A 15783-nucleotide genomic window follows, 5' to 3' on the forward strand; every position below is an offset into this window, starting at 1 on the left:
TTAACTTTTCCAGTAAGACGGGGCCCTGACCTTCAGACGCGGGTTATCAAAGCTTTCTTGTAAAAGTGGTTGCAGGATTAAGCACTCACATTCTGACAAAACAGTGGAGGAAAATAAAGGAGTGAGCACACTACTCCTGGGAAATCTCACATGTCGAGTTATCATTAAATGTCACATAATTAACTGGAAGATGAGCTAAGTGAAATATGACACTAACAGTTCAGCTTCTTCACGTCTAACACTGAAATAGACAGTAACGGTGTAATGACTTCAGTTTTTAAAAATCTAATTTATCCAGGGAATGTTGTCACACAACTCAGGCTATGCTCTTTGTTTTAATATTGACACCCAGCAGCAGCAGCAACTACTCTCAGACACTGATGAACACTGATGAACAGTGGAGCAATTAGTCAAACTATTTCAAGTGAAAGTATTTCAAGGGAAGGTGAGAAAGATTTAAGGTAACAATGTAAATGTTTTTTAGCACTATTAGCACTGCTGTCACAGTCCTTATACAACAGCTGTTATAGCAGTGCAGTGGTATTTAGTGAGGCTCTGCATTTAAGCTGTTAACTTGTGTTTCAGAGGTGTGTGTGTGCGACAGCAGCGGTCCCTGAGAGACACTCTCTCCTTGCTACGCTCCTCCAGCAGTGAGCTCACCGATATACGGGGTTTCCTCAGCCAGCTGACGCGGGCCTGGCAGGCCTTCAGATCTCACATACAGGAGCACAGCACGCAGGTGTTCTCAGGTAAGACACGCACTGACATCAGTGCGCACACACCAAGTGAAGCTTCACATTTGAAGGTAATATAAACGGAATGAGAGGGGCTCAGGCGCATGAGGGTAATTTACTCTAGAGAGTGAGTGAAGCGGGAGAGCGAAGCAGAGAGTGTATTTTTATACAGAGCTGCAGCTGACTTGAAAGAGAAGAAGCAAAGGGAGTTGAGCAAATAATCTCTCATCAGGAATAAATATTAGTTTAACTGTGGCGTGGACTCTTTTAGTTCAGAGGGCAGCGCCCACAATGGATGGAGCATAATGTGTGTCTGTCTGTGCGTGTTTACAGTTAAAAGGCAAACTCTGCTAACCTTTAAAAAAAATATAGGCAGAGAGGAATGTGCGTGTGTGTGTTCACGTGTATGCTGAATGTGTGTGTAAAGGCTATAAAGTTATGAAACTCCTAACTATAAATTTCAACAAGATGCAAACATGAAGAGCAAGACTGCAGGCCGTGTGTGTGTGCATGTGCACGTGTGTGTGTGCACACGCACGTGTGTGTGTTCACCGTTGACAGTAAATGCCCGAAGGAGTGCTAACCTCCGGCTCACCTCATGGGCGGGTCCTATTCTCTTTGCTGCACGTTCCAAACAGCTGCCAAGTGTCTGTGTGTGTGTGTGTGTGTGTGTGTGTGTGTTTGTCTGTGTTTGTATGTCTTTATAGGTGTGCGTGGCGGAGGGGAACAGAAGGGGGTAGGGGTAGAGTTTGATAGAGGAAGAGGCGGTTAAAGAAACCAGTCTGTTTGTACAGATGTTGCTTGAGCAGGTATTTGTTCAGTGACATGATCTTAAAAGGTAGCTGCTGCACAATAAAATATAGACCAAGGAATCACCACGAGCATCAAAGTGTACGCTATATGTGGTCACAGAAACATAAATCTTCACAAATCTGCACGTTCAGAACTTGATACTTTATCTGCCTGTGTGCTTTATTTTTTCTCTTCTTTGTTTGTTTTTTCTCTTCTTTGTTGTTGTTCTTTCCTTCTAAAAAGTAATCATTTGTAGGTGCCGGTTTATCTGTTTCTGAATATGTAAATAAATGTCAAGTCTATTATTTTAACACTATGGTGATTTTGATAAAAGCCAGACTAATGTAAATAGTGTCATTCTGCCCAATCTAAAGCTAAAGGGTTGCACATATGTATAACTTTGTTTACGTGCTGTATTTTTCTTACGTTTTTGACTTAATCCATGAAAATAGTTACACTGCTGTGTTGTGTATTCACTAGTTCCATGGAAACACCATTGCAGACTTTTTTTCCTTCCATCAAAGTCATCCTCATGGATCAATCCCGATTTAACAGCCTCGTTTTTAGCGGTTTCACTTTAATTTCAAGACCTTTTTCAGTTACCTGCACATGACACACATCCAACCTGATATGGGCGTTAGTTGACTATCTAATTGTGCTACCTGTCTATCAGCCTTTTGTGGTGAGTGTCAAACAGCCAAAGAACAGAGGAGAAGGAAAATGGGCAGAGAAACGTAAGGAGGTTGCTTAATGTGAGCTGCTGGATGTGGTTTATGGTTAGGTGGAGAAGAAGAGGGAGGAGATGAGAGAGCGACCTCGAGGGGTGTGGAATTTTACAGAGAGCAGGAGACAAAGACGAGCAGTGAGCTTAAAGGAAGAGGAAGGCTTAATTAATCTCGGTTTACTTTGTGCAGATGTCAGCAGATGACTTGTGCAACTGGATATTAAGGTGATGGACAACAGAGGTTTAAGACGGTGGGAGTTTTCCTTCAACACACTTTCGAAGAGACGAAAACGGCTGACAGTAAAATTAGGGAGAAATGCAGTGACTAAGCGTGACGGAGGCAGCATGAATGCGTGTCTGTGTGTGTGTGTACAAGTGTGTGTGTGACCGATCCATGAACCGCAGCCATCTGCCAACACCCTGAGCCATTCAAAGACTATACGGTATCTATTTCCCTGGAAGCCAGCTTTGTATATGTGTGTTGATAGTGACAGCAGCAATATAAAAATATCAAATAGTTTCACACACAGCTTACTAAATACCTTTCCTCCCAGTCTACTTCTTGTCAAGTACTTCTGTCTGTCTGTGTCTCCCTGTCTGTCATATAAATATAGAAAATAAATGTGTCAGCGTTGTAAATCGTTCGAAGGTATATGATCTGCAGTTGGTACACTACCAGTCAAAAGTTTGGACACATCTTCTCATTCAGTTCACTCGGAAACTTTCGACTGGTAGTGTAGAAGAAGTAGAGCTGCTGCCATTTAATAATAAGTTACTACTACAGAGCCATGTGTTCATGAAGCCACGTGACGTTAAACACAACTTTCTTTGTAAATGTGAGTTTCTGGGAGAACAAACTGAATTCTTTAGTACTCTAGTGAGGCCAAAACAGTGTTTCTGTTTTTCAGCACTTCAACAACTTTTGTTTTTTCCATGAAGCGCCTGTGGTTTAGAAGTTGGTGTACTTTTATTACACACAATAAACTAGGCAGACACCCAAAAATGGCTGTGGTACCCATACTCTTGAGAATGTGATATTATAGTAATGTGCAGACTCTCTTAAAAATTCCAGGGCGCAGCTGTGTTTGTCTGTGGGTTAAGTAACTGTAAAGGTAGCTCTGCTTTACAGAACCTTACAATCTCACATGATCTTGTAGCGTAGATATGTTGCTCCCCGCAGTACATTATCTCAACTGTCTATGGTATGTGAACTCTGTCATAGCTGAAAGGCGATGGGTGTGTATGTTTGTGACAGAAAGAAAGTATGTAACCAATTTTGTTAATAGCTAAATATTTAATGTTGCAATGGGTTATGGCGTGTGTCCATACAGTGTTTTTCTCTGGCTGCTTCTTCATTCATGCATTAAAAAAAAGGTTTTCTTTCTGTGACATCCATAGCATTCAGTTTCCGCCCACTCTGCTCCTGAAACTGACGCAGGGTGCTGCCCTTTATCTCTGAGGAGTCAGCTGCAGCCATACGTGCTCTGTCCTCCTTAGACAACAGAAAAACAACATTCTATTTAACTCTAAAAACGCGGTAAAGAAAGCCCATATACTTTAATACTGGACAATTTGTGTTTCGTTTTTTTTTTTTTATTCCCTTTTTCATAATTTATTCATCTACAAATGAGGTTGGTGGCCCATCTCTTTCTAGCTATTCCTGAGTTGAATTCACATGACACGAGTCCTTGTTACCTCTTCGCTGCAAGTCTCTTCCTGTGTGCATGGCCCTTTGATAGTTTTGCCAATTTTAAAGAAGGCCAAACCTGTCATGAAGCCACCCGTGGATTTCTTGAAGCTCAGAGCTCTGACTGTTGTCGCTTAGGAGTGTCTCCACCAAACTTTTAGCCAATCCATAAATTTCCAAGAGGTGGAGCACAAGTAGAGCTGAGTCAGCCACTCCTTTAATTATGTAATTAATCCCTAACAATAACTAACAGTCAACCTAATAATAATAATAATATTAATAATATGCAGGTAAGTAAGCAATACTTTTAAAACAGTGTTTGTGTATCACAAAAGTAGTTATTATACTTGTGTAATGTAGAAGAATTTAATGCAACGTATACATGTTTTTCATATATATATTTATATATAAAGTGACTGCAGCACTACAAACGGTTCACCCAATAACAATATTGTAAAGCTGTTTCAGTAAGTCGGAGGCCAGCTGGCGGTCGCTGTAATTTTTACAGCCCCCTAGTTACAGTGTGTGTTGAGACACATAATGGCAGCGCTGCCATTATGTGTCTCAACACACACTGTAACTAGTGGGTCAGAAAGGCTGCTTTGCTTTCATTGCGAAGTCTTTCTGCTCCATCAAGTATTTGAGCATCAACTATTGCTGTTTGGGCATTTCTGAGTGTTTTGCAGGGCTTGTAAGTCCTTGTGTGCGTGGTTCTTTCTACGTGCATTCTTGTGTTTTGTGTGTGTCTCTCTCGACGTGAATGTGTGTGTCTCTGTGTGTACTGCTTTACCCTAGTGGACCTTGTCATGTCACAGTGACCAGAAAGCAATTATCGGTGTATTGCCGGTTTTAGAGAGGCCTCCTACACTCCCCTCTTCCTGCTGAGGGAGAGAGAGAGAGACAGAGAGGCAAGATGAGAGGGAGCCAAGAAAACAGAAAAACAGAGGCAGAGAAAGAGAGGAAGATGGAGAAAGAAAGCCTGAGAGGAGAGAAACGGTGAGGAGAAGAATGGAAATGAGACAACCAACGAGGGAGAGCAAGGAAAACAAAGACTTGGTGAAAGAGAATGTCACGCTGACATTGCTGGATCAGTTTGAGAGCTCTCCAGGGCCACAGCTACTATGCCCTGGTGCACCTCTCCGAAGGACCGACAGACAGAAAACTTTCTCAGTACACAGTACACGCACACAAACACACACATTACACGTCTTTAACACACTCTGTCAGCCATGCAAAGAACTTGCGAGACACCCACACAGAGCCTTTGTCTGCTTGCTTTCTTCTCTTATTATTTTTTGTCTTGTTAAAGAGCTACATGCGTAGCATGGATTGTACTAATAATGTTTCTAGTTTGAATATTGGCTTAACTCTGATTCTCTTACAAAATCAACTGCAAATACAATAGAATTTATCAACTAGAAATTCTCTTTCACGCAACAAGAGTGGTGTCAAACATTGATCAAACCATCAAACCATGGGTTAGTTCATAATAACTGATTTCTGATGAATAGCTCTGATTCATCTGAATGAAGGTTATGTGTGTGTGTATGAAAATTCCTGGGTCATGACACAACAAGCAGGCGGTCTCTGTTTTACGGTGTCTGCTCAGTGGTGAGTGTCTGAGGACCTAGTTTTTGCAGGGTGCCCCGCATCGTTGCCACTAGTCAGACTCCTGACAGCAGCTTTTCAGCTGATTCAGCATGTTGAATTGGCAGTGGAGCGCATCAGTGAGAGAGATCATTCTAATTGGGTGTTCGCCTTAGTAAACCAGGGCAAACAAGTGAGCACAGAATGCGCTTCTCTTTTTTTCTTCACACCATCTGAACATCAAAATATATTTTTAATGACACCGTCATCTAAAATAAATACACTCTTAACAAGTTGTCTGCTCTGCACAACCTTGCATTATTCTTCCGAACTTCAAAGTTTTCCAGATAATTGAAACTTCTGTAGTTTCCTCTTTTGAATGCGGAATACAGACTACTGCCACCTGCTGGTGTGAATAGTCATTTCCTTTCACACGGAGGCAGAACATACACCGATCACGCATAATATTAAAACCACCTGCCTAATGTTGTGTAGGTCTCCCTTGTGCCTCCAAAAGAGTTTTGACTCAACTGAGAATGGACACGTTCCTTCTGAGGGTGTCCTGTGGTATTTGGTAACAGAATGTTGGTGGAAGCCTTTTGGTCCTATGGGTTGAGGCGAGGGGCATCTGTGGATCATCCCACAGAAACTTGATCAACAGGATCTATGAATTGGGAAGCCAGGTCAACACCTTGTGCTGTTCTTCATGTTTTTTTGTTTGTTTGTTTTTTTAAATTTGTGTGTGTGTTTGTATCAGTCTGCATCTGGGGATGGCTGCTGCCATCAGTCATTGCTATGGGGTGGGAGTGCCTGGTCTGGTCTAGGTGGGTGCTACATGTCTAAGTAACATCCACATCCACAGCCAGGTCCAAAAGTTTCCCACCAGAACATCGTGTTGTCACAAGATGATCAATGTTATTTACTTCTTCTGTCAGTGGTTTTAATGTTGTGGCTGATTGGTGTATCTGCCAGGTGGTTGTGGTGAGTTCAAGTGCTACCGTACTGCTTGGTCCAGATGTAGGTTTTGTCACAGTTGGCCTTTATTGCCACTTAATCTTTGATGTCAGTTTGGTGTGTCCATTTACTATCTGGACATAAACAGTATATCACTTCTGTGAAACGGATGCATTTCGGATCTAAATACGGTTGTCTACATATGAAGACAGACATATGAAGTTCATATGCTGTTTACATCCAAAGCTGCAAGCTTTACACGCTTTTTTATTTTTGGTCCCGATGAGCAACAACGTTGGTTTAGTACTGGTCTGCGAGTGACTGCAAAATGCTTCGAGTGCACAGCAGTACTGATGATGAACAGCTGCTCTCTCTGTCAGTACAGACACCGACACTGCTGACGTCCTGCTTTTACTACTTCGCTGATACAGCCAAGATGTAATACTCACCGTGTCTTTGATACTGCTGCAGTTCAGAGGTTTTCATCAGAGTCATTAATCAGACTTAATAAAGAGATCCTCCCACATCATCATCATCCCACTGTGGAAGTGCTCCTTCTTTAACATACATCTAAATTCAATGTATGTGTGCACACATAAAAGGAGCCTTTCAGTAATGTTGATGATGTGGAGCCTGGGATGATCGTCCTACGCTTCGATATACAAGGCATCTTATGGTAATGGGTATGGAAACGAATGGATGCTGATTATGCAAAAAATGTCTGTAAGCCTCTGTCACTGTAAGCGTGTGCTTGAAGACGGAGGCCTTTGTCCAATATTTCTACTTATGACAGCTATGTGCACAAGGTGTTCTCCAGAAAACCGGGTCTCAAGATATTCACTATTCAGACTATGACTTTGAACACTTTGAATGCATTTCGTCATAACCACTGCTGCCTGGAGCTGTTCACCACTGCTGTCTGACAAGTTGTTGGCCTGGCAGAAAGTCTAAATATTGTAGTTAAGCAGTTCTTTCAGATCAGTTCTTGTAATAAATATATTCACTGAACCAGGAACCTGTAATTGACACTTCTTACCAGGTTGAGACATTGTCCATATACAGGATTTAAAAGTTGGCCAAGAATCAATTTGCTCAGGTTGCTTGTGTTTTGCTGTCTGCATATCCTGTCAAAGTGATAACACACAAACACTGAAGGAAAGAAACAGTAGCAATACAGCAGCTTCTTTGTGTCGGGCTCATAGCAAAATCCTCTGCCAAACTGCTGTATACTGTTTCATGGTTTCCCCCGTGAGCTCAGATTGCCTCAAACTCCCTTCTTCCTAACACACTTCCCTCATTTAACTCCCTTTCTTTCTAGTTCCCCACTGCTTCCTTATGTCTCGTTTTTCCACCTCATTTTTTTCGGCCCTTTTGTTTTTCTCGCTCTTCCTCCTCACCTCTTGTTTGTGGTACCGTGTGAACCACTGTTTCTTTTGTGTTCCTCCTCCTACGCCTTTAGTTTTGTTTCTCGTCACTTTTTAAGTTTCATTTGATGTGGGATCTCCTCCTTCACTCAAATCTGAGTGAACAGTGTGATCTACAGATCTACAGCAAACCTGTACAGAGTTACCGCCTCTGGTGACAAGCCTGGCTTTGAGTCAGCACCAGTTTTCAGGGTTGCTTTTGTAAGCATTTACCACAACTCCGTCATGTCAAGTAAACTGGAATCTGTTTGTGTATTTGTGTGTGAACAGCACTGACCGAGGAGCTGCTGCAATCCAATGTGGATCTTCAGAAAATCAGAGACGAGAGAGAGCGCCTAACACAGCAGCTGATGTAAGTGTCTGCAGTATGTGGCAAAACACACGTATGAAAACACGTGCACAGATGGGGATGCAGGTGGATCGTGGTATTTGGAATATGCTGGGTGAAGAACAGGTCACTGCAAGACTTGGCTCAGTGTATAACTTCCTTCAACCAATCACAACCGTTTCTGCAGCTCCACTGACACCACCCAAACCAGGAAATGCTCGTGTTCTACATACCGGGGCTGCTAAGCTTCAACAACAGAGGATTTGACTTATATACACTCACACAAAGGTCTAGTCAGGGGTTTAGGACTTAGGAATAAATATGCCCCCGTGGCTTTTGAAAATATGCTAATGATGAAGCTCCGAGTTCAAAGGTGTAGCAACTGCTTTCTTTTCTCCTTGACTTCCTTCTTAATACCAACATTATCTACCTTGCAGACACAAATATACACATGCATATAAAGATTCACATCAACAACACACTTTAGAAACGTAGACTCAGAAAGCCACATGAATCAGAAGTCTGCCACAGCAATATCAAGCTTGTAAATATGAGTTGGTTATCTATTGGACAGTTTCCTTTCAGCATTACTGCAAGGTTGACATTCATGGTCTTAGTAAAATGTCAGGTTAGTTATGTACTGAGTTGTTCTGATCGTTCTGATTTCATACACAGACTCAGGTTCTCCTCGGAATGAATTGTAATCACTTTGATACTTCTGTGATTTGTCACCATCATTGGGTAAAAAGTTCCTACCAGCCTGTACTTCATCTTTAATGCTAGCAGATTAGCAAACGTTGTCATCAGTGCTTTAAATGGGCCAGAGCTCCTTGGTACACAATACCACCACTTCTCAGTTTAACCCCCTGCCATACCTGGACTCAATTACCCAGAGGGCACGATGTGTACCTCGCCTCTTTATGTTCTTCTGGATTCACGCTTACTTTTGTCCTAGTGGAAGTAGAAGAATTTTGGATTCATTGTTAGGAGGACATGGCCACTAGTGGAGGTGGAAATACATTCACCAAATTCCATTTCTATATACATGCAGGCATGTGAGTATTTAAGAGTGTGAAGCCACAGTACAAGAAAATCTACAAAATCTAAATGTTAAGAAACACAGACGTGCAGTAAGTACTCTTTCCGCGATCTGCACTGTTTTTCTTTTTTTTTTTTAATTCTCCGGATTGATAAATGAGTCCATATTTGGTGCTACCCTGACAACACATTGCTTTGCACAGTGGCAGCACATTCAAATGTTTTCACATGTTCCCCCATTCTGAGTTATAGTGTTATTTTTAAGCAACAGTGAATGCTTTTAATCTTGCTTTGCTAACTTCTTCCACAACATTTGAAAAATCTACCACTTCAAAAGTTTGCACAGAGACACACACAGATACACAGACACGCAAACATCCCCCTACACACAAAGGGAGTGAATGTTCAATGTTGCTGATAATCAAAGCATTAAAGAGCTACTTGACCTGACAGACTTTCAGATGAAGCACTCATTTGTTCACTAATGTTTCCTCCTCTCTATTACCCACCAATCACTTCGTCCTGTCCACTTCCATTTTTTTTCCACCACAATTATTTATTTTACTTTATTTATTTATTTTTATTTTCAGAAATGACTTATTTGGTTCTGATTTTCTCTCTTTATTATTACTTTCAGAGTGCTGCCCTTCGGTTACAGGGACAACATGACTTCTTGTAGCATGTGTCTCCATGTAGATGGAGATTATGACTGACTGGCCGTACAAATGCCTTGTTTGCAGGCAGACTAAAAATACATTTGGGTTAATGTGCAGAAGCATTTGGACATAATTAAAAATTTAAGCTTATCATTGGTTTCAGAGTGGCTACAATATTTAACATTAAACACCTCGTGAATATTGTTGTGTGATACAGTGAGTATAGTATACTGCTTCAGTTCCACATTCCAGTCCAGGATCCGGGGGGCAAAACCTGGGCTAAACCTGGAATTCACCAACTCTTCAGCAAGTTCTGCAGTCACTACATTTCCAAGTAAAGCCTCCGAGCTCCTGCAACACAACTCTTCTCCACTTAGCATGTCAGTTTTCAGGGGTTTAGTCCACGGTCGCTCATGATGTCATCGTGCTACTCTTTTATTAGCCACGGTTCTAAGCCACACTTTCAATATCAGACTGATCTTTTTATCGTTTTTTTTTTGGTCCATCCCTTCCTATTTTAAACTAAACATCTGGAATGCCACTGATCACATGCATCAAACATGTGTGCAGAACGTGCGCATACATTAAACACAGGGATCAGTGTTGAGACAGGGAAGATGGAGGGGATGTTTGCAGTCTCACGCGACCTACCCAGACATATGGACATATGCTATAGGAAGAAACAGCCCTGAGGCCATGTTGCATGATAAGGAGTGTGTGTGTGTGTGTGTGTGTAGAGGGCTTTAGAGAAAGACATCAGTCCCACGCCACTTTCCGGTGTCCACACAACACTTTTTTCAATATTTAGGCCGGTTTTAAAATTTTTGCTGAAGTGTACTAAATGTTGGCTCTGCCTTTTATGTTTTTTGAAAAAAATGTTTTTATTGAATAATTTACACACATACATCATATTTGAAAAGCCATTCTGTTAAAAATGTTTTTTAAAGCCTACCTTTTTTGCATTTTTTTTCTCAATTTTGCGCAATTAGATCTTCTCAGAGAAGTTTTTTTATGAGTTAAAATGCACAATATGTAGGCTAGAAATGAGTGAAGTGAGGTAAACAATAACAAGCTTATTAAGTAGTATATTCATTTTAGTTTGTATTATGGAAAGCAATGGCAGAGGAAATATTCAGATCCACTGTCAAAAAAATAAAAGTTGGTTCTGGGGTAGGGGAGTTTCTTGTGGTTTTGTCCATTGTCTGTTGGAAATGCCTGCTTCTTACTAAAAGTAAAGGTACATTATTATCATTATTGAGTAATTAATGCAGGTGTAGCAATATGACATTTTACAGTTGTTGAGGCGAAGCAATTTGTAACTGCTGCATAGTTTCATCTGCACCACTGTGACAGCATTAGCTTGTATAGTTTCATTCAAATCAAGACGTGCCCCAGATTTGTACACACTGTACAGCAGTACAATTTAGTAAATTAAGGTATAGTGACAATTCACCATTGGCATAATGCAACAAGCACATGGCAGCTGAGGCCTAGACTGAGGTCCAGATGGGACATCTGAATTGATCGGCTGAGACTCCTTTCACTGTCCAGTCGATGCGGATCGGTCGCCTGTCCAAACACCCGCAGCTGCCGTGCGTGTTTGCGTGCTCTGTATCCTTCCTGCCTCGGCACACATTGTATCAGCTCCAACGCTTCCCCAACCTTTGATTCTCTGTGGAGATCCTAGAACAAAAAGTTTGTTTGTGTGGATCAGGCGTCGCCATGACAACTCCTCAACCTTTAACCCCCACCTCCATCAAACGTCAGCATTTCGCACCTGTTGTGTTTCGGTGGCGCCAGCCCGTTGCTTTGGAAACGCGCATATACACACATAGTATTTCAGGGGCAGTCTGAGGACAGTGCACGGTGGTGGAATTCCTCTGATCCAACCATGCAATCTGATCAGCACGCCAGACGGACACTCAGGGGCCGGCTGAGTAGTCATGACTATGTGCACATACATGGACTCACACACTCTTTGAGAGTCTTTAGCTTAGTGCTGCTTATTGTGCTGTATTTACAATATTAGTACGTGGACTCGTGTATCGGACTGACTTTTATATCATGTGACCTTGATATAATTAACACCTTTTGTTAATTGACTCACAACGCATCCTCCTGGCCACTAATGGAAATTTTCCCTGACGCCACTTTGACAGCGTTTGTCAGTGGATCACGGCCAAAGCAAACTTCCTCCACTGACTGTGGCCGATACGTACGTGAAAGGGGTCGGGAATCTGCTCCTTTGCGATTGGCAGGAGTCACATAGCTCATCCTTTCATCAGAGGATGAACACATAGATCATCCAACGCAGACTCAGGCCCGGTTGAAAGGATGGATTAGAGGCAAGAGAAGCACAGATGAAAGATAGCATGGATGCACTGAGGACGGGAGGACAGATGAAAGAGGGAATGATGGAATAAGTGAAGGTCAAGTGAGAAAGAGTAAAGGACTGATGTGATTGATGTGATACGGCTTGTTTTCATAAGGCAGACGCACGCTGACTGCTGTGTGTGTGTCCCTGCATGTTTGTAACACAGTGTGTGTGGTGTCTAGATGCCTTTGCGAATATTGGCATTAAAGTATCTATTGATCTCAGGGTGTGTCCAAGGACCCCGTTTCCCGCAAGGTCTTTCTTGGCCTTGTGATGAGACACACACACACACACACACACACACACTACAAACTTCTCATCTAAGGGCCTGACTGTAACCTTTAAACTCTACCCTATAATCAAGTCTTAACAGGTTTTACAATCAATCAAAAGATGATTTTTCTGGGCCCCACAAGGTTAGTATTACGCAAGGGTTTGGTCGCCACAACTTAATAAAAACACACACACACAGAATGAGAGAGAAAAAACACCTTCTCAACCTTAGCCTACAGTTTATCTCAGATTAGATCAAATCAGTTACAGCCCTTCGGGAAAAAAAGGCTAGAGCTTTTATTTGTTTTCTCTTTATTTCTCCGTTTCAAAAGAAATCTGTCTCCCTCTCTCTCTCTCTCTCTCTCTGTTTCTCTCGCTCTCTCTCTCTTTGCTATCATGTAAGCACATGCCACACAATAAATGGTATTTTCCTGAACTGCTGGGAGTCTTTTTTCCTCTCATGTGGATGTTTGGTATTTTGGTAACTTGCCATGCACCACAGTGGGAAGAGAGGCTCAGCGGGATGTCACCAGAACATGGCAATTTTGGCGACCATGTTTTTTGCTGTCTGCCACCTTTCTGCTCAGACTGGATCAACAGAAAATTATACACAATTTTCCCCCATTGGCGGATTCACACCCGCATGCTTTGCTTGGCTGTTTAACTTTTATGATACGTTTCTTTGACTTGTTGACGCATCTAGTTGCACAGAAAAAAAGCACAAGACGACGGGGTGAAGGTTAACGTTTCTGTCTTATTAGCATCTGTCATCCACAGCAGCTGATTCGCTGTTTTTACAGCAGGTATGTGCTCCAACTGCAGTCTGTCAATTGAGAGATGCAGAGACTCACTGTGGTTAGCTTGATTAATTCTTGCGCAACCAGGAAACCGTTCTTTTTAGTTTATGCAGTGCAAATTAGTACAGTTGGAGACTGTGATGTCTTACACGCACGCACAAAAGAACAGCACAGCAGTTAATGTAAATCCATGGAAAATTACAACCACCTCATCCTGTGACTGTAGCCTGCCCTTAACACACCTGCTGATAAGTATGGTAATAGATTCTTTCTACTTTCCATATTCGCTCTGAATGCACCACATGCCCGAAGCCTCAGAAATCCCCCAAGTGAAGGGCCACTCCTACAGTGTACTGTGCACTTGACTGCACTTTGAACCCTGGGCAGTTCACGGAAACACCACCAAGCCCTGTCTTACTCATGCTCTCTAAACTACATTTTCACCTCAGGAAAAAAAGAAAAACAGAAGATGAAGAATAGCAGTGAAAACAGCAGTTGGGAGTAAGATATCATGTCGTCTCCGACCTTGAGGACACAAAGGGGAGAGAGGAAGACAGACGAGGGCCGGTGGAGGGGAGGTGTAAAGCAGGAACAGTTGGCTGCAGCTAAAGAGGCAGAAAGTAGGAGCACCCAGGGGCCTGCTCCAAATCATCAGTAGCTGTGACGGCACGGCAGGAAAATACAGTTAAAAAGCAAGAGAACGAGTGGGTAAATGGAATGAAGATGTGTGATGAGAGGTACAGTGAAAGGGAGGCTGTTAACTGGGGCTGCTGCTAATAATCTTCTGTTGGCACTGTAGTTCCAAACTTAATAATATATATAATTTATAACACAACAATACAAGCATTATTATACACTACCAGTAAAAAGCTTGGTAAGAAATGAGTGTGTGTCCAAAGTTTTGACTGGTAGTGTATGTGACATCAGGATGTTGTTGTGGTGTCACCAATACCAAAAACATCTTAGCAGAAATACATCCTGAAGCCCAAAAGCCCAAATATAAAATTGTTCATTAAGCTTTTAAACTACTGACTCATCATCAATCACTGTGTTGGTCACTGCTGCTGAATTTCGTGGAAGAATCAAAAGTTGATATAATCTGATATATCAACTGTATCACCTGATGGTTGGTTACTTATTAAAACCTTGTACTTTCTGCCTCTCGTCTTCACTACTTTCTGAGTTTTACTCAAAATTCCAAGATCTCTTTTCAACACAGCGGCACTAGTCCTTTCCCGCCTCCACGCCCCTTTATGACAAATAGATATAATAAATTATATCGCGTGATGGGCTTTACTGGCTGTTTAACTGAATCCACTTTCATGAAACGCACAAATAATTCCACAAAGTCGTCAGAAAAATCTGTTAAATTGGAAGTGAAAACAGGCTGTCTGCCTTTGAGCTCAGACATGCAGGCCCTCTCACTCTGTATCCTCATTGCGTGTGATCGCAAGGTCACAGGGCTAGACAGCTAACAACAGCACGCACACACACACACACACAAACACATTAACTGATCATGCTGCCAGAGAGGGGATTAGGCCGAGAAGCCGACAGGGTTTGGAGGGCTGGGGTAAAGTCTGTTTGTGTGTGTCTCCGCACGCGTGTGTGTGTGTGTGTGTGCATAAGTCGGGAGAACCACATACTGTGATGGCATGCAGAATTAGAATTAAAACTGATTTCCAATTTACTTTCTCAAGAGCGAGGCAGCAGCTGCACTCGGGAGAAGAGGTGATCGAAAGAAAAAAAAAACAAAGCGCTTATTTATTTTGGATTTAAACAAAGAAATCACTTGTAGGAAGGACATTACACCAGAATAGTTCAAGTGACTACCACTATCACTTTTCAAGCCCAAAGATTTGTGATAATACAGGAAGCTGTCTTGAACTTTTGCCTATCCCAGAGGGAGAATTCATTGTTAAGCTTGTCTTCTTCCACACAGAGATTTGAGCTTAGCGTAGGAGTACACAGAATATCAGTTGTATGGATATGGTATCTTGCTCAAGTGCTTCTCAGTGAGATTGTAAAAACACAATCATTGCATTTCCTTGTGCTGGCACGTGAATTATGAGCACAGTTAAGGTGAATTACATTTAAGGGAAACAGGAAGGTCTACTACATTTTAAGCTATGTCATCTATCTTGATCATACATTTATTAATGCAATAAATGATGGTAATTGAATGACCATGCCGTGCACTTTGTGCCTCTAGGGAGCAGAATAGGCAGAGTGAGGAGCAGCTGTCCCGACAGGAGGATTCCGAGAAGGAGCATAAAGGGAAACTACTCAGGTTCGCTGACCTCTCTTATTTCGTTCCCCCCACACACTTTTGATTTATCTCATGTGAACAATTAGCATTTCTTCCTCTCTCCAACTTTCCCACCGTGCTTCTACTCATCCCACTCATTCTCATCC

At 42.1% G+C, this 15783-nt stretch overlaps 1 protein-coding gene across 1 annotated transcript in view; it reads left to right on the forward strand.

Annotated features, from left to right (window-relative positions):
- Nucleotides 1-15783, forward strand: part of lekr1 (leucine, glutamate and lysine rich 1) — a 77345-nt gene that overhangs the window by 36453 nt on the left and 25109 nt on the right. Inside the window, exons 5-7 of the mRNA XM_047593353.1 lie at nucleotides 586-749; nucleotides 8173-8254; nucleotides 15581-15658. Coding sequence (XP_047449309.1) covers nucleotides 586-749; nucleotides 8173-8254; nucleotides 15581-15658 — 324 coding nt within the window. The remainder of the gene's footprint in view (nucleotides 1-585; nucleotides 750-8172; nucleotides 8255-15580; nucleotides 15659-15783) is intronic.

Source organism: Mugil cephalus, chromosome 9 (genome assembly GCF_022458985.1).
Source record: "Mugil cephalus isolate CIBA_MC_2020 chromosome 9, CIBA_Mcephalus_1.1, whole genome shotgun sequence".
NCBI classification, from domain to species: domain Eukaryota; kingdom Metazoa; phylum Chordata; class Actinopteri; order Mugiliformes; family Mugilidae; genus Mugil; species Mugil cephalus.